At 53.3% G+C, this 17,415-nt stretch overlaps 1 protein-coding gene across 1 annotated transcript in view; it reads left to right on the top strand.

Annotated features, from left to right (window-relative positions):
* Positions 1–4,369, top strand: part of MAN1C1 (mannosidase, alpha, class 1C, member 1) — a 33,350-nt gene extending 28,981 nt beyond the window's left edge. Inside the window, exons 8-10 of the mRNA XM_012646005.1 lie at positions 1,272–1,444; positions 2,575–2,690; positions 3,608–4,369. Of these exons, the coding sequence (XP_012501459.1) occupies positions 1,272–1,444; positions 2,575–2,690; positions 3,608–3,722 (404 nt within the window). The 3' untranslated portion in view covers positions 3,723–4,369. The remainder of the gene's footprint in view (positions 1–1,271; positions 1,445–2,574; positions 2,691–3,607) is intronic.
* The last annotated feature ends 13,046 nt before the right edge of the window (positions 4,370–17,415 follow it).

Raw genomic sequence — 17,415 nt, 5'->3', positions numbered from 1 at the left:
CATTAGCCACTTGGCAAAACGACTGTTTTCTGGTGGCCAGGAGCCGCCGCACCATTTGAAAAGATTGGAGGGGCCAGGGTCTAGCTAATTCCACGAAACCCTCCATGGAAGAGTGGGTGGCTTCCAAGGTTCCAGCCCCTGTCGTACGAGGAAAAGCAACCCAGGGCCTCTCAGGGTTCTGAACTCTAGTGGTGGGGGAGGCACACGTTAGGGACAGAGCTGGGTACTCAAGTGACCTGGACAGGATGTGCAGGCATTGAAGAGAGGAAGGTCTGGCCCACATACCCTACATGTTAAACCCAGAGGGTTAGACCCGGGGTGGGGGGCGAGAGAGAGAGAGCAAGGGTGCCCAGCCCAGGGAAAGGGCATCAGATCCAGGGTCACATCCCAGCTCAGCCATGACTCACTGTGTTATCTTGAGCAAGTTACTTAGCCTCTCTGATCCTCAGTTTCCACATGCATGAGAGAGGGATAGTAGCATCTACCACAGCAAAAAACCATTCTTTAAGGATTGAAATCCTGTATATGCACCCAGCACAGCCCTTGCCAGAAATCGTAAGTAGTGGCTGCAGCGGTGGTTATAATCGTGGTCATGCAGAAAAAACAAGAATGGCAGCAAAGTGTCCAAAGACCGACATAACAATGACAACAACAGAACCAAGACCTCGTAGGGCGGGCCTTCTTTATTCAGTGTATTCCTGGGCAAGTCTTCCCTTCATCTCCACCTCAGCTGTTTCCCAAACTGTCAGCTCTGGAAGGCTGAGTCTGGGAGGTTAGAAGCAATTCTCTAAGAAAAGAGGTTTCTGGAGAAGCATCATTCCACATTAGCATATTAAAGGATCTGATAAGTCCTGTAGACATGAGGCCATATCACTTTGTTTAACCCACTGTTCCTCAAACATTTAAACCTGAAACCCTTTCTTGGCTGAGTTCTGGCTAACCTCTGGCAGAGCTAGTGTCTCAAAATACACAATTGTGGAACATCGCTCAAACTTCTGTCTTCCCAGACTGCTGTGTAGCTTGTTTGCATTCCCAGGTCCGAAAACTGCAAAATTCTTGAGGCCTCAAGGGTCTTGCTTTGGCCAGCCCAGGCCAAGAGAGAAGCTGTGCGTTGGCCCAGCGCAGTCTTACGGGGCAATGCCAGCAGGGCCTGCCCCATCCTAACACGTCACTAACCATCGCCCTGGCCGAGGGTCCCAGGCAACTGAAATCTCTCCTAAAGCAGGAGGCGGAAGGTCTGACCCAGGCCTTCTGTTTGGCTGTTCCCCCAGATACCAAACTCGGGCCCGAGGCCTTCTGGTTTAACTCCGGCAGAGAGGCAGTGGCCACCCACCTGAGCGAGAGCTACTACATCCTCCGGCCCGAGGTGGTCGAGAGCTACATGTACCTGTGGCGGCAGACCCACGACCCCATCTACAGGGAGTGGGGCTGGGAAGTGGTGATGGTGAGTGGGCCCGGAGGGCGGGTGGCCAGGTGCCCCTGAGGACGCACAGACAGGGTCCCAAACCCCCGAGCTCGGGTAAGGAGAGGAAGGCGAAGCCAGGTTGACTTCTGGGTAAGGTTCAGGGGGCCAAGGGTCCCAGCTGGGTTCTAAGTGCCATGGCCTTGGGGCCAGCACCCAAGACTCAGCAAGCGGAGGGGGCCAAAGGCTGGGCAGCTGCCTAAAGCACCGTGTGGCCACCACTGTCCCCGCTTTCCTGACCTGAAGCCTTCATAAATCACTTGGGATTTCTCCTCTCGAATGCCAGCAACTCACCCTCACCTCCCTCTTCTTCCCAGAAATGCCCCCCACTGCCCAGTCCCTCCTAGCCCTCACGGCCCACCCTCCCCTCAGCCCCCAACACCTCACTGGAAATCTCATGGCCTTTTTTGGGGTAGGTGTCAAAGGCGGGTGTGGAGATTCCAGAAGGTTCCTTGATGGACGCTGAGCCTTCTCTGTGCCGCATGCCCCATGCACACTCTGAGGCGGACAAGGCACCACCTGCTCTGGGAAGCACAGGCTGTCCTGGGAGCCATACGCTCAGAGCACCAAGCCCGGCAGGGCCCGGGGGCCACTCAGATCATTGGCGAGGCTGTTGGCCAGAGTCTGCCCGCTTCCCTGAGGCCCTGGTTCTTAGCCTTCCAAGGCCAAGTGTTTTGTACTCCTGTGCGGAGCCCACAGACCCTCAGTGGGTAGAAATTGCATTTACATACAAAGGGCGGACAGCTGGTGGCCCACGGGCCTCGGGCCCAGGATCCAAGTCTTCAGAGAATCCCTGGGTGTGCTGAGCCCATTCCCCAAGTCCCAGGCCGTGAGGCTCACCTGTGGCCTTCCTTGACCTCTGTCCCCCGCTTAGAAGCTTAAGCAGGTGAAGCACTTGAGGCAGGCAGCCCATCGGGACTGAGTTCTCGGAGGTGGGTGGAGGGACAGGGTGGCTGAGCCCAGAACAGTTTGGCCTCTGCTCGCACAAACGTCAGGGTCCCCAGCCGCGGGGCCAGGGGACCTGTCTGTTTTCGGGCTCTGGCCCACTGGGCAGACACGAGTCTTGGGGGCCTTTCCTCTCTCCCTGCTAAGGCGGCCTTCCTTTCCCTCAGGCCCTGGAGAAACACTGTCGGACAGAAGCCGGTTTCTCTGGGATCCAAGATGTGTACAACAGCACTCCCAACCACGACAACAAGCAGCAGAGCTTCTTTCTAGCAGAGACGCTAAAGTGAGTTGGGGCCTGGTCAGCGTTCTTGCCAGAGGGCGATGTGGGCTTTTCCTAGGTGTGGGGGGTTGGGGGGGTGCAGGTCAGCGGTCCCTCCCCTCTCCCACAGCCAGGTTCTGCGTCACAGGACAGGAGCCCAAGGGGGACAGAGGGCTTGGGATCAGAGGGCTGCACCCCAGGCTGAGCCTTGGGCCGGCCAGTGTCGCCACTCAGGGAGTGAGCCTGGGCTGAATCCAACCCCCTTGAGTGTGACGCGTCTGATCGCGCCGGTTACTTAAATTCTGTGCATCCGTGTCCTCATCTGTAAAATGGGAACAGTGGTAACAGCGATGGTTTCCCTCCCATGGCGTAGGCAGTGTTGCTGCTGCATCCTTCCCTTGCTTTCTTGGGGTGGGAGTCGGCTACCCCATTTTCTTGCTGTTCCCCCAAGCAAGGCCTTTGTGCTTTAACCCTTCAGGATGGGTTGGAATGGTCCGTTCCTTCCAGTAAAAAGAATCTCCATGGCCTGGACACTGGTGTGCTGGAGTCACAACTCGCTGTTCGTGTTAGCGCCCTAACACGCACTTGACAGGCGGCTCTCCTGGGCGGAGGGGCTGGTGCCGTACTCAGGCCACTCTGCAAGGATGGAGAGTGTAGCCCCTGGCAGGGCTCTCACACAGGGCCAGGCAGGGGAAGCAGTGAGAGGGTGGAGGCTTGGGGCAGAGCCAGGTTAAACCAGGTCCCTCCGACCCCAAAGCTCAAGGCCATCCACAGCATCTTTCCCCAGGACTAGCACTCCGAGCAGCCTTGGGGTCTCAGGCCCCCCCGACTTTAGCTGCAGGCCCATCACAGAGGCCCTGAGATGTGTTCCCCGTGGTCCACCCTTCTTCCTCAGGGCACTGACAGGCGGTGTCTTGCTTCCTGCCCTGCCTGGGGCACAGGTATCTCTATCTTCTGTTCTCTGAAGATGACGTGCTCTCCCTGGAAGACTGGGTGTTCAACACCGAGGCCCACCCGCTCCCAGTGAACCACTCAGACAGCTCTGGCGGGACATAGGACAGGCACTGACCCCATCTGCCCGCCGCTCGTGGGGCCACCACAGGGATGCCTTTCCCTTTCGGGATTTGGGACTGTTCTCAAAGGGATTGGGAACGTAGGCCCCATCTCGGGCAGACCCCGAGCAGATGTGTCAGGCAAGCAACTTCTTTTCCTCTGTGAGGAGTCAGGACTTGGAGACGCAGCGATGTCAGACAAGGGCCATGGCCACACCAGGCCCAGACATTCCTTCTATGGAGAATTTCTATGAAGCCCACTCACTTGCCATTCCAGAGCCGAAGGACCGGAGGTTTGCGTATCTACCCACATATCTGATTTGCTTCCTTTTGGTTTTTGGGTTTTTGTTTTTGCTTGATTTTGTCTTTTCTCTATAGTTGAGTTTTATCACAATTATAGTTTTCAAAATCATGTGCTTTCTAAAACAGTGTCATCCTGATACATACACACAAAATCTTGACCCCATTATCTATATTTTAAATGCCTTTTGCCCCACATTTACTCCATGTCCAACTATGTGTCATTTACTTTATAATTTGAGGAGGGGTTCCCCTTTGATTTGGGCCTAAGTGTTACAAATCACTAGTGCTATTTTCATTATTGTAATGGGAAAATCTGTGAACCAGAATAAAAGAGTTTATTGAGTAAGAGATATGATTGGGCTCATTGCACATCAGTGATTCCTGGGGAAACCATTGCAATGTTATCATCAGAAAGAATAATCAACCCACAGTTGATTTAAGGTATAATTTAGTAAACAACTTCAACTTCTATCACCTTCCCTTAAATTGGTCCTAACCTATTCAGGAAGCAGGAGGCCAATCCTTCAGGTGGACTTGGGTTGAGCTTTGGAAGAGACCCCGGAGCGGCAACTTGCCTGAGGTCACACACCCAGGAAAAGGCAGAGGCGGGCCTGGGCCCTGCAGTTGCCCGGCCACCCCAGCTGCGTGTGCATCTGCTCCATCAGTCAGCAAATTCTTGGTAAGTGCCTGCAACGGACCAGATCCCAGGCTGGAGGCCAGGGCCACAGCTGAGAGCGGGTCAGGCAGGGAGCCTGCAGTCGGTGGGGAGAGACAGGCCGTAAGTAAACAGACAGTGGCTGCACCTTGTAGGATATGCCACAAAACAGACAAACGGGGCTGAGGTAAGCATGGCCAGGGCCCGCCTCAGGGCGTCAGGGAGGGCCTCTCTGGGCAGGTGACCTTCAAGCTAAGACCTAGGAGATAAGAAGCAGCAGCAGGAAGAGTATCTGGCAGAAGGCCGAGCCTGCACGATGTGGCCCCCTTTCCCACCCTCCAGGGCCCACCACCTGCTTCCCCGGGACGGGCCTGGAACATGGAGGCCATGTGCAGAGCAAGGAGTTCAGGCCCCAACACTGACGCACGATCTTCTCCCCTCAGCCCAGCGTGTCTGCAGCTTGTCCACACGGCTGAAGCCACAGGGGAATGTTGAGCCCTTCCCTGTGCTCAGCTGCCGCGTTTGGCTCTGTTCCTAAACCTTAGTAGCCCCTGGGGCTCTGGGCCAGGTGACCCAGCTTTGAATCCGTGCTGTGTGAACCCAGGCAGGTCACCTCACCTCTCTGGGCTCTTTTCCGTCAGCAGAGGGAGAACCTCGGCCTCACTAGGTTGCTGTGAGAACAAGTGGATGCTGCTGGTGCCCTGGGTGCAGGGAGCGCTTCCTCCTTGTTCTGGAGACTCAGATACCCCCAGAATGTTCTTGAGCAGAGGTGTTGGTGAGCAGCCCCATGGCAGGAACTGTGGTGTTCAGTGAACAGTCACTGCATTTTGATGGGCAGCATGAAAGGGCGATTCCCGTGACCCACCTGCACTCAAAAAAAAAAAAAAAACCAGCAAAACTCACTACACAAACATCGTAGAAAGATTAGGAAGTAAAGAAAAGCAGAAAGAAAAATCGTTCGCCATCCTGCCCTCCAGAATGAGTAGTTCTATTTTTTCTAGGCCTTTTTCTGTGAATATATAGAATATATATATTTTGCAAATGCAGTATTAATATCATGCCATATATACTGTTTTCTTATAATCTGCTTTTGCACTTAACTATGTGTTGTGAACCTCTTTCCATGTCAACAAATACACTCTTATCTCATCGCTGTGCCTGCTTGCATCGTATTGCACGTGTGCTTTGTTGATCCGAGCTGTCGTGGCTGGGTACTTGGGGTTTGTGTCCATTTGGAATCTTAATTACAAATAATAGAAACCAACTCTGTCAACTCCAGCAGCAACCGCACCAACAAAAAGAATGTACTGATACGCGTGAACAGCCAGACCTCAAAACAGACTAGAAAGGATTCGGCCAGGGACGCTGCTAGAACCAGGGGTCAGCCCCGCTAGGCACCCCCGTCAGGATGGCTGCATCCAGATACTGGGTCTCCTTTCCTTCTGGCCCAGCCTGGGTCACGTGCCCACCTTAGCCAAGGGCAAGACCTGGCATCTGGACTGACAGACCCACCAAGACCCCGTGCAACGGATGACTGGCTGTTCCAGGGAGGAAAAAAATGAGGTTTGTTACCAAAATAAGAGAACTGCAGGCTGGATAAGCAAAAACAGCAGGACTGTTTACAGTTCGCTTTGATTTTTTTCAGTATTACGGAGTTATGAAAAGCATAGTTAACCATTCCTCCTTTCTCCCTTGTCCAGTATTTCCTTAGAATCAGCTCCTAGAATGTCTGTCCATCTCAAAGCCACTTTGCAATTCCCTGCTGGGCCCATGTCTCTGTCCCCATGTCGCTGTCCCCCTCTCGTCTCCCTCCACAGCATTCCCGTCCTCTGCTTTATTGCTAGGAGGAAATTGTAAAAGCAAATATTTTAAAATTTATCCTCCAGGAGGGCCCTTACAGGTGGAAAAATATCATCCTTTTGGCAACTTAACTCCATTGCAGGGATAAAAATAAGTAAGACCAAAGGTAGGCTGAGGGGAGACAGGAATTAAGGGATGAGTCATCCCCAGTGAAGGGAGGAGAGAGCTCAGCAAGCCACAGAAGCTGAACCCAGAACTTCCCCCTGGAGCAGCCCTCCCCTTCCCCAGCTGGGGGTCCTGCGGCTGCCATGCTCATCTCAAGCTTCATCTTCGCCCTCGCTGAGGATGGAACCACCTTTTGCACCTGTTTTCTTCATAGATGGGCGTGATGCCGGTTCCTTCCCAGAAAGCTTCCTCAGCACCTGGCTCCAGGCACTGAGACCTGTGGAACATCACGCCCCAGAGAAGGGGGAGACATGGTCCTTTCCTAGGTGCCTCCCTTTAAATGATGTGTGTTTGTTCAGACCGGCCAAAGGCACTGGGAAGAAAAACAAAAGTGGAAACTCTGATTTAAAGGCAGCATCCCTGAGATCCGAGATGTGATTCTCAGTTCTGTTCACTTTGCTTTGGGGAGGGTGACCGCATTGTGGTTTGAGGAGGTGCTGGAGCTGGAGGATGGGCCAGTTCCCTCCCCCCCAAACCCCCACCCCCAGTTTTCCCCCTGGGGGTCTGTCCTTGGAAGAGTGGTCATTGATCACGTGGCACAGAGACGCTCAGCTCTCTGTGACTCATGCTTAATCATGTACTATGGGGTGGGGGGGTGATGCTATTTTTTGGATCTGAAAATATCTGTTTGGTTTCCTATATTTGGAGCAGTATTTTGTTCTTGCTCAGCCTGTCTCTTAAGTCAGAGCTTCTCAGACTTGATGTGCACAGGAATCACCTGGGGATCTTGTTAAAATACAGGTTCGTATTCAGTGGATCTGGCACGGAGCCCAAGATTCCACTTTTCTAACAAGCTCCCAGGAGATGCTGATGCCGCTGGTCCTTGGGCCACGTTCTGAGGAGCAAGGCCTCGGCTAGTGGCCGCTCCTTTGACTGCTGCCTCTTATTTGCATCCCTGGAGCTGTAACTGCTCCAGAGTGGCATTGAGGGTCACAGGTGTCAGGATGGTATCTATAGGTGCCTTGACTGCAGAGGGGCCTACCTTGAAACAGGTGTGTCTATCACTTGTGTCAGTGGCTCCCCCTCCCCCAGGACAGTCAGGATAAGACAGGAGCAGGCTGCTGGTGGCTTAACACAGTGCTGTCCGGTAGGGTGGCCACATGTGGATCTTGAGCACTTAAAATGTGGCAAGTGCAACAGAGGAACTGAATTTTAAATTTTATTTCATTTTAATTAAATTTCAATAGCCATGTATGGTTACTGGCTGCTGGGGTTTTTCTGTTCGTTGTTTTTTATTTATTTGTTCATTTGTTTGTTTGTTTTCTGAGACAGGGTCTCACTCTTTCGCCCAGGCTGAAGTGCAGGGGCCCGATCATAGCTCATTATAACCTCGGACTCCTGGGCTCAAGCGATCCTCCTGCCTCAGCCTCCTGAGTGGTTGGAACCACAGGCATGCTACCACACCCAGCTAACTTATTTATTTTTTGTAGAGATCGGGTCTCACTATGTTGCCCAGCTGGTCTCAAACTCGTGGGCTCAAGTAATCTTCCCACCTTGGCCTGCCAAAGTGCTGGGATTACAGGCATGAGCCACCATGCCCCAGCCCTGGCTACCATTTTGAACAGCAGAGAATTAGAACTTAGAAAATGAGTACCCTGCTCATACCTCACCGGACCTCCACCACCTGCATCATTACAAAACTAGTCTTAGCACAAAACATATTGTTTGGGGACTCAAAGTTTCCCTTGAACATACCTGCTTATTTTTATATTCATTCCAGCCTCTGTTTTCAGCACAAGCTTCAAGTTTTTGTTTTGTTTTGTTTTTTCTGTTTATCTGCAGCTAGGTGTGCATTAGGTCAGGTTGAAGGCAAGAGGGGCAGAGTGGAGCCTTTGAAATCAGAGGGACCTGTCCTGCCCTTTCCCTGGGCTGCGTAGCCTTGAGCAAGCCCCTTCACCTCTCTGAGCCTCTGCTTCTCCATCCGTGGCAAGGGAGAGTGGTTTCAAGGGTTGTGCACCCCCCCATGTAGGAACTCAATACATAGTAGCGATGATTGTTATTGTTCCTATGTAAACCTCTTTGTAAACTATAAAACCTTGCACCAATGTGAGGCAAAATACTGCTGTCAAAAATTTTTCTTTTTAAACAAAATGCTCTGAAACTTGGAGGAAACTACATCAACCAGGCCCAGGAGACAAACCAAACTCTCCAAGCAATAAATCTGAATGCTTTCTGCTTTTCCCATCGAGCGAGCATTTTGCCGTTAGCCCTGCAACTATGGAAATTGGGATGAAGATTTGTTGATTGTCTAAGGTCTTCCAGGGACCAGCCTGCTGGGGGTGGGGGGGACACTTGGGCAGGGCCAAGGACTGAAGGAAGACGCTGAGAGCCTGCGCAGGAATCTGGCAGAGAGGCACCTCTACTCTGGGGGAGATTTGAGGTCCAGTTCGTTTTTCCTCTTCACGGATTCCCTGGTAAATCCTTCCTACAACTTTAGCGGGGGCAGGAAAAGATAGCACCCCCATTTACGGAGGAGGGAACTAAGGCCTCAAGAAGTTTGCTCAGGTCAAACAGCTGTTCCTGGCCTCTGGGCAGCCCCCACAGAGGCCTGCCTGGGGCTCCCTGCCATGCCTCCTACCCTCATGTAGATGACCCAAAGTCCAGGGTGACCATCCCACTCATGACATTTGCTCATGACAGTTTAGTTTTAACCTGTTGTTCCAGCATAATAATTAATAGTATCTCCTTTTAATAATGCAAAGTGCCCCATTTGGACAATAAATTATATGCCCACCTCCCACCCCCCCGGTCTAAGTGAAAACAATGATAACAGATGTTTTTCCCAGAAGCCTTCAGTGCTCTGGGGAATGGAAAAACCCAACCTGGAAAAACATGCAAATATCTCAGAGATTTTTTCCTTGAGAAGCCAAGCTGGAAACCCCCCATGTTCTCACACATCTCCATGCCTTTCCTCATGCTGTGCCTCCTGCCTAGACTCTGCCCCCAGGTAAGCTTACCAAAGTCCTCTTCAATCCTGCAGGCTGCCCTCAATGTCACCTCCTCCAGGAAGGCTCCCCTGACTCCTTCCTGCCCCTCCCTTGACACAGGCTTAAAAATGCCCAGCCTGGGCAACATCATGAGACCCCATCTCTACAAAAACTAAAAATAAATTAGCCAGGCATGGTGCCATGCCTGTAGTCCCAGCTTCTTGGGAGGCTGAGGCAGGAAAATTGCTTGAGCCCAGGAATTCGAGGCTGCAATGAGCTATGATCATATCACTGAGTCCAGCCTTGGCAACAGAGCAAGACCTTGTCTCTAAACAACAACAAGAGAAAATGCCTTTTACCCAGGCTCCTACCATACTCGGGGCCCACCCAGGTTTGCACGAGCCCCTCCTCCACAAACTGAGGGCTCTTGGTCAATTGGAACCTTGTCTTCTCATCCTTGTGTCCCCAGCATGTTATAGACAGAAATAAATATCTGTGCTGAAGACTTGGGGATTAATCACGCAGCAGCCCCCCTCCAAGTTTCAGCCAGTTGAGAGTGGACACAAGGAGCCAGGTGGGGAAAGTGATTACCAGTTTTGTTGCAGCATCTCTGTGGGCTGACTGAAGATTCCAGAAAGTGTGGGAGAGGAAGGAGGGGAGTTCTTTCCACTAACAGACAGGAAGGTCCCAGAGAGATGGGGTGCAAGTAGTCAAGTGGCCCTTTTCTCGGAGCAGTCACTCCCGTTCCCCTGGCTAATGCAATGGGGCTGTCAGGACTCGCCCAGTTTACCAATCACGAGTCCCCTCGTCCCATGGAGAGAGCGGGGAGACAGGCCAGACCCGACTGTCACTCTCCAAGTGGGGAGTGACATCTCCCCCTTCCAGGAGCTGGGATGCAATATAGCAGAAAAGGGGTCACACACCTACCGCACACACACACTCATGCACACACAGGCACACTCACATACACACACCCACGAATGCACATTCACACCTTGACTTTCCTCTCTACGCCTCCGGATTTCCAGGCCAACCCTGCAGCCACCTGGGGGCGTGACCAGCCGCACGTCCAGACCATCCTGCCCTGACTCAGGAGGCCTCTCACCAGCCGGTCACTACTCCCTTGGGCGTTCCCCTGAGACCCGGGGTGGGAAGCTCTGCTTTGGCCCACATAGAATGATTCAGAACCGGGCAGAGTGTGGAACCTGCAGCCCCAGCATTCCCTGGGTGCTCGTTGGAAATGCAAATTCTCAGGTCCCACAGGAGACCTGCTACGTCAGCAGCTCTGGGACAGCCCTGCAGTCTGTGTCTTTGACAAGCCCTGCAGGTGACTCTGATGCAGCAGTCGGTAACTGACGCCCTGGGCCACCTCCCCTGCCCCTGGGCCTGCCGCCCACCGCACCGACCCCAGCCTCCCCAGCGGCCGGCTGGCCAGATGTTCTGCAACGAACCAGATAAGAAAGGAAAACTGCCCCACTTTTGGACTATAGGAACACTCTCCACTCAAAAAAACTTTTCAAATACACAATGAAATCTTTACAATGAAAACTGAAATCCAAAGAAACTGACGTCCAAACCCTTCCTCCCTCCATTTTCATTCTGCTCAATCTTGACCGGGGCTCCTGAGGCATCAGAGCCCCTCGGATGCCAGCGTCCCCGCACTCCCCCTGGGCCAGCTCCTGGGTCACTAGTGTGGCCCTTTCACCTCCTCCCCTGGCGAATTAACCTGACCCACGTCCCCAGAGCACCCTGCTTTTCTAAAGTCTCACTTGATAGGACATGAAGAATCCCGGCACCAGCCTGAGGTTAGAAACTACAAGCAGACTGCGTTCCCTCCGGCAGTTATCTCAGCAAAAAGTGCTCCCGGAACCCGTATAATCCAGACCCATGATGTCCTCGCCATCCAGGGACCAGAGCAGAGGCAGAGCGTGAGCAGGGCAGAGAAAGGAGAAGACGTGGGCCTCAGCTGTCCCAGGGGGCCACTTTTCAAAGAGCGAGGCATTAGGGATGCTTCCGTCCTCTTGCACAGCTTACAAAATTCCGACTGTGGCTTTCCCAGGTCTTAGGACCTGCCCGGGCCACCTTCTCCAGGCGCCAAGTCCCCATATTTGTAATGTCTAGGCCCTCTTTGCACTGAGGTCCTGGCACCCTGGAATGTGGGCCCTGTCTGGGGTCACGGCCTCCAATCCATGAGCAGGTTACCCATGTGTGTAACAAGTCCATGACCCACTAGACGGTTGCTCTTCCCTCTGCATTTCTCTGTTTAGCAAGTTCTTGAGGTTGTGCTATGGGCTCATTGCTGCTGCCCAACCACCGTTCTGGAATCTTCCAGCCTTTGTAACTCAACAAGTAACCATTAACCATTTCTTCCCAGCCGGGCAGTGGGTGAGGCACTGACGCTGCAGCAATGAAGGAGGAAGACGAGGAGTCCCGCCCCGTGGGGCTTCCAGGCTAGTGCAGGGGGGAGGCCAGGACCAGAAGTGCAGCACGGCAGCAAGATGAGTGCTGGGGAGGTGAGTCTGGGGATGCCACAGCGGGGAACAGTGACAGTGCCTGGAGGAGTTCAGGAAATGGGGAGGTCAGAGATGGCCCCCAGCGAGCTGACACGTGTGACAGTCTGTGGCAAGACCCTTCCAGGCAGAGGCAGCAGTGAGTGCAAAGGCTCAGAGGCAGGAAAGGGTGGGTGCTTCTGAGGAACGGGAAGGCGGTGGGCAGCAGAGGGCGCTGTCCTGTGGGTCAGAGGAAGCGGGCAGAAGGGGCTCTGTCCGCAGGGCCTGGCAGGCCAGGGTCAGAGTTTGCTGTGGTTTGAATGTCCCCTCCAAAACTCACGTTGAAATGTGATTGACATTTATGGTATCAAGAAGTGTGACCCGGTCTGTTAAGAGGTGATTAGGCCATGAGGGCCCGGCCCCCGTGAATGGGTTGATGTCGTCGCAGAAGTGGGTTGGTACAAAAGCCAGTTTGGCCCTCTCCTGTCGGCTTGCTCCCCGACGCGCTCCCCAACACAGCCCAAAGCCCTCACCCTGGCCTTGGACTTCTCAGCCTCTAGAACTGTAAGAAATAAATTTCTTTTCTTTATAAATGACCCAGTCTGTGGTATTCAGTTATAGCAACACAAAGCAGACTAAGACAGAGTTTAATTTTAATCTGAGAGTAGCAAGAAGCTGGGAAGGGGTTAAAGCAGGGCATGAGATGACCCACTTTACATTTCTGAAAGTTTCCTCTGCCTTCTGAGTGGAGAGACCTAGGAATTCTCTTTCTCCTCACATCTGTCTCAGTAGAAAACCATCCTCAGATTCCCACGTGGAAGCCTCTGAAACCCGCGCCCGCAGAGTGCAGGGAGGACCGAGTGCCCTCCGCCTGTGCTCCTCCGAACGGGCCTCGCCTCGGCCTTTGTTCTCGGGTTTTGAGGAGCCCGGGAGACTTCAAGGGCACCCAGGACCTTTCCTCTGACCCTTCCGCCTGTAGCTGCGGATGGAGCCTCCGGCCTTCTGCCCTCTGTTTTCCTCGCTCCTTTCAAGCCGGCCCAACTGTGCTTTCAAAACCTTGAAGCTGCCTCCTAACGTGGCCCTTCCCTTTCGCTAGCTCGTGCGAGCCAAGGCTGTTTACGGGTCTAGGGCCTTCTTTTCTTTCCCCTTTGGAACCTTCTGGATATGTGGCAGGTATGAAGGCAGTGAGTTCTGGGTCTACTGAAAGCAAATACTGCTCAAACATTCTATTCTGTCTACTGCTGCCCCTGTGCCATGGGCAAGTCCAATCAGGAGACAATCTTCCACGAGTGTCCCCCACTGGCCTGATTCTCCCTAAGCCCACCCTGCCGTGCCCGTTTTGCTGTATCGTTCTCTGTGTGCTTCCGGTAGGGTGTTGACTCTGCACGTCTGCCCGGCCTTTCCCTCTCTCATACGGTTCCCACCTATGATCACCTTGTGGCCTTGACACTTTCCCCGTCCAAAGCTCACCGGATCACCAAGGGGACAGCCCCAACAGCCTTGACTGCCACCACCCACTGGCGTCCTGGACCTCAGCACCCTGAGATCTTGCCTCTGCCTCTGTTAAATCTCTCTGGGCACCTGGATCCCAGTGGCGCTGTCATAGCTCGCTGTAACGTCGAACTCCTGGGCTCAAGTGATCCTCCTGCCTCAGCCTCCTGAGTGCCTGGGACTATAGACACATGTTACCATAGCCAGCTACTTTTTAAATTTTTTGTAGAGACAGGATCTCGCTGTGCTGCCCAGGCTGGTCTTGATTTTCCGGCCTGCTCAAGTGATCCTCCCGTCTCAGCCTCCCAAAGTGCCAGGATTACAGGTGTGAGCCACTGTGCCCAGCCCATGAAGCCCTCTTCCACTCATTCGTGGTTAAAACCTCTAAAGTGCACAGCTAAGATCAGAGTTTAAGAAATAAATCATTTCAGATGCAGTCTGAGACACATCCCTCCCTTGTGTGGGTGACCAGCTCATCCCGGTTTTGACTTTCCCACTTTAAGCACCGTATCCCACACCCTAGAAGCCCCATCGGCCCTCAGCAGGCCAGGATGGCTGATCGCCCTGGCCCCAGCCCCAGTTCAAAACACACAAGGCAAGAGGAGCAGAATTCAGGGCAGTTCATCCAGCACCATCTGCCTGGGCCTAACACTGACCATTTGAAGGTCCCCAAATGCGAAACTCATTTTTTGTAGCTTGTGTGGAACTCGGTTGTCTTCGCATTTTCTCAATCTTGGCTGTGCATCAGGATCACTGAGGAGCTTGCAAAAAATGCCCCTCTTTTCCCCAACCAGCTGGGGGTTGGCCCTGGGTGTTGGTCTGGTGCAAAGGCCCCAGGCGACCAGTGAGCAGCCAGGCGAGATGACCCGGGGCCTCCGCACCCACGATGCCAAAAATAAAGCCGTCCATTTGGGCAGAGGCCCAGGGGCATTTCCTGGCCCCAGGAAACAAATCTCTCTCCCAGCCTGGACAGTAGGAGAGCTGAGCCAAGCCTGTCACAACCTCGAAAATTAATCTATTCTCTGGCTAATCACAGTCGCAGCCCCATGCCTGTGAATCCAGCCAAAGCCACTCAATACTCCAAGGCACAGTGGCATCTGTGGCCCACAGGCCAAAGGCTTCTTCTCTTCTCTCTCCTTTAATGATCTCATTGAGTCCTGTGGCTTTAAATGTCATTTTTGGACTGGCAACTCCCAAATGTATAGCCCATGCCCCATCTCCCCTCTAGCTCACAGTCCAGACCTGCGCACGCAGCTGCCTCCTTCACAGGGCACTGCAGCGTCTCCACGAGGGCAGCTCACGGGCATCTCAACCCCCCGGGCTGCCTCATCTCAGGACAGTGCCACTAGCTACCCGACCTCCAGCCCTCCAGCTGTGCTTCCTCTCACCGTCCACCTCTGACTCATCCACAAGTCCTGCCTCTGGCCCTGCCCCTCCCTGCCTCATCCAACCTCTCTCCCCCCACCAAGCCCCCACCACCCCCCAGCCCTACCAAGCCCCGGCCCCTGTCCCCTTAGGCCTGGGAGACCACACTGCTAGCCTCCTGCCTCCCTCCTTCCTCTCTCGCTGCCCTAAGTCTATTCTCTGCCCAGAAACCAGAAAGGCCTTTTTTTTTTTTTGAGACAGAGTCTCTCTCTGTTGCCCTGGCTAGAGTGCCGTGGTGTCAGCCTAGCTCACAGCAACCTCAAACTCCTGGGCTCAAGCGATCCTCCTGCCTCAGCCTCCCGAGTAGCTGGGACTACAGGCATGCGCCACCATGCCCGGCTAATTTTTTTTTCTATATATTTTTAGCTGTCCAATTAATTTCTTTCTATTTTTGGTAGAGATGGGGTCTCGCTTTTGCTCAGGCTGGTCTCGAACTCCTGAGCTCAAACGATCCGCCCGCCTCGGCCTCCCAGAGTGCTAGGATTACAGGCGTGAGCCACCGTGCCCGGCCCCGTATGTCTTTTAAATGGGTGGATTTTATAGCATATAAACGATATCCCTGTAAAGATGTTTGGTGTTTGTTTTAAAAGCCTTTCTGGGCCGGGCGCCATGGCTCACGTCTGTAATCCTAGCACTCTGGGAGGCCGAGGCGGGCGGATCGTTTGAGCTCAGGAGTTCGAGACCAGCCTGAGCAAGAGCGAGACCCCGTCTCTACCAAAAATAGAAAGAAATTAATTGGACAACTAAAAATATATAGAAAAAATTAGCCGGGCATGGTGGCGCATGCCTGTAGTCCCAGCTACTCGGGAGGCTGAGGCAGGAGGATCGCTTGAGCCCAGGAGTTTGAGGTTGCTGTGAGCTAGGCTGACACCACGGCACTCTAGCCAGGGCAACAGAGAGAGACTCTGTCTCACCCCAGAAAGAATACTCATAGCCGTTAGCACTCACTCCCCAGCCCCCTCCCCACCCCCCCACTACAGCCCCCGGCAACCACCGGTCTACTTTCTGCCTCTGTGGCTTTGCCTCTCTGGACATTTCACATAAATAGAATCACGTGGCCTTTGTGTCTGGCTTCTCTCACTCAGCGGAAGGGTTCTAAGGCTTCTCCCGGCTGTAGCAGGCATCCAAGCATCAGTGCTTTTTATGGGCAACTAATATCCATTGTGTGGATACACCATATTTTGTTTTTCCATTCATCATTGGAGATTTTGGTTATTTCTGCTCTGGGGCTATCAGAAAGGTTTTTTTTTAAAAAAAAAACAAGTCATTGGCTGGTCCAAATGTAGTGAGTTATCTCACTTGATTGTTCACAGTTACAGGTTGAACTCCTTGTTCTGCTACTTCCCCCCTTCTCAATACTGCACTGGGCTAGTCAAAAAAAAAAAAGTCACATGTTGTCACCCCCCTGCTTAAAACCCTTGAATGGTATCACAACATATTTCAAATGAAGCTTGTTGCCGTGGCCTGTCAGATTCTGGATGCCATGCCCCTGCCTCTGTCACCAAATTTTTCTGCTGCTACTCTCTCCTTAGCTCGCTGTGGCTTCTTTGTGTTTCCTGAACACCCCACACTTGTTTCCACCTCAGGGCCTTTGCACTTGCTATTCCTTCTTCTCTCTGCCCGGGATGCTCTGAAATGCCCTTGTTCGTGTGTCTATTGCCTCCCTCGTCCTAGTAGAATATTTAGCCCCAAAGAGGACGTTCCTTGTCTGTCTTCACTCCTGTGTTCCCAGGCCAAGAATAGCTCCTGGCGCATAGGAGGGAATTAGTTTGTTGAGAGGCCCAAGCTTAAGCTACTCCTGCAGTGGCACCAGAAGCCTCAGTTTCCCCAAGTGACCCTTTACTCCCAAATGCTGGTGCTAGTATTGGCTACCAAGATGTTAGAGGTTGGGTTTGGGGAAAATCACCTGCGTCTCCAGGGTCCCAGATGAAGAGAAACACACAAAATAGAGCCACATCTCTCCCTGGTTTAAGCCTGTCCCTGGTAAAGCCGGAGTGGAAAACCCTAACTGGATTTTACTCCCTGGAGAGCAGCAGCGCCCCCTGCAGGAGCGAGTGTGCCCCAGGGAGACAGGAGGCAGAAGAGAGGGAGCTCCCAGCCGGCAGGCAGGGTTTGTGTGTGAGAGAGACAGAAAAAGTCATGGACACTCCAGCAAGTTTCAGGCCACTGGACCTTTGCCTCTGCTGTTCCCACCCTCTGGAATGTTCTTCCCTGGCTACTGTGACTGGCAACCTCCTGAACTCAAGGCCCAGTCAGAACTCCACTCTGTGAAGCCTCTTCTGAGTCCTCCTGACAGTCGGGGGACCTTCCTCTGCTCACACCCCTCCCTCAGTGCGCTTGCCCCGGGGGAGCGGGTGTCCACTGACTCATCTAGAGGAGCAG

Source organism: Propithecus coquereli, unplaced genomic scaffold (assembly GCF_000956105.1).
Source record: "Propithecus coquereli isolate 6110/MARCELLA unplaced genomic scaffold, Pcoq_1.0 Scaffold239, whole genome shotgun sequence".
Taxonomy (NCBI): domain Eukaryota; kingdom Metazoa; phylum Chordata; class Mammalia; order Primates; family Indriidae; genus Propithecus; species Propithecus coquereli.
This window is presented reverse-complemented; position numbering and strand designations above follow the sequence as displayed.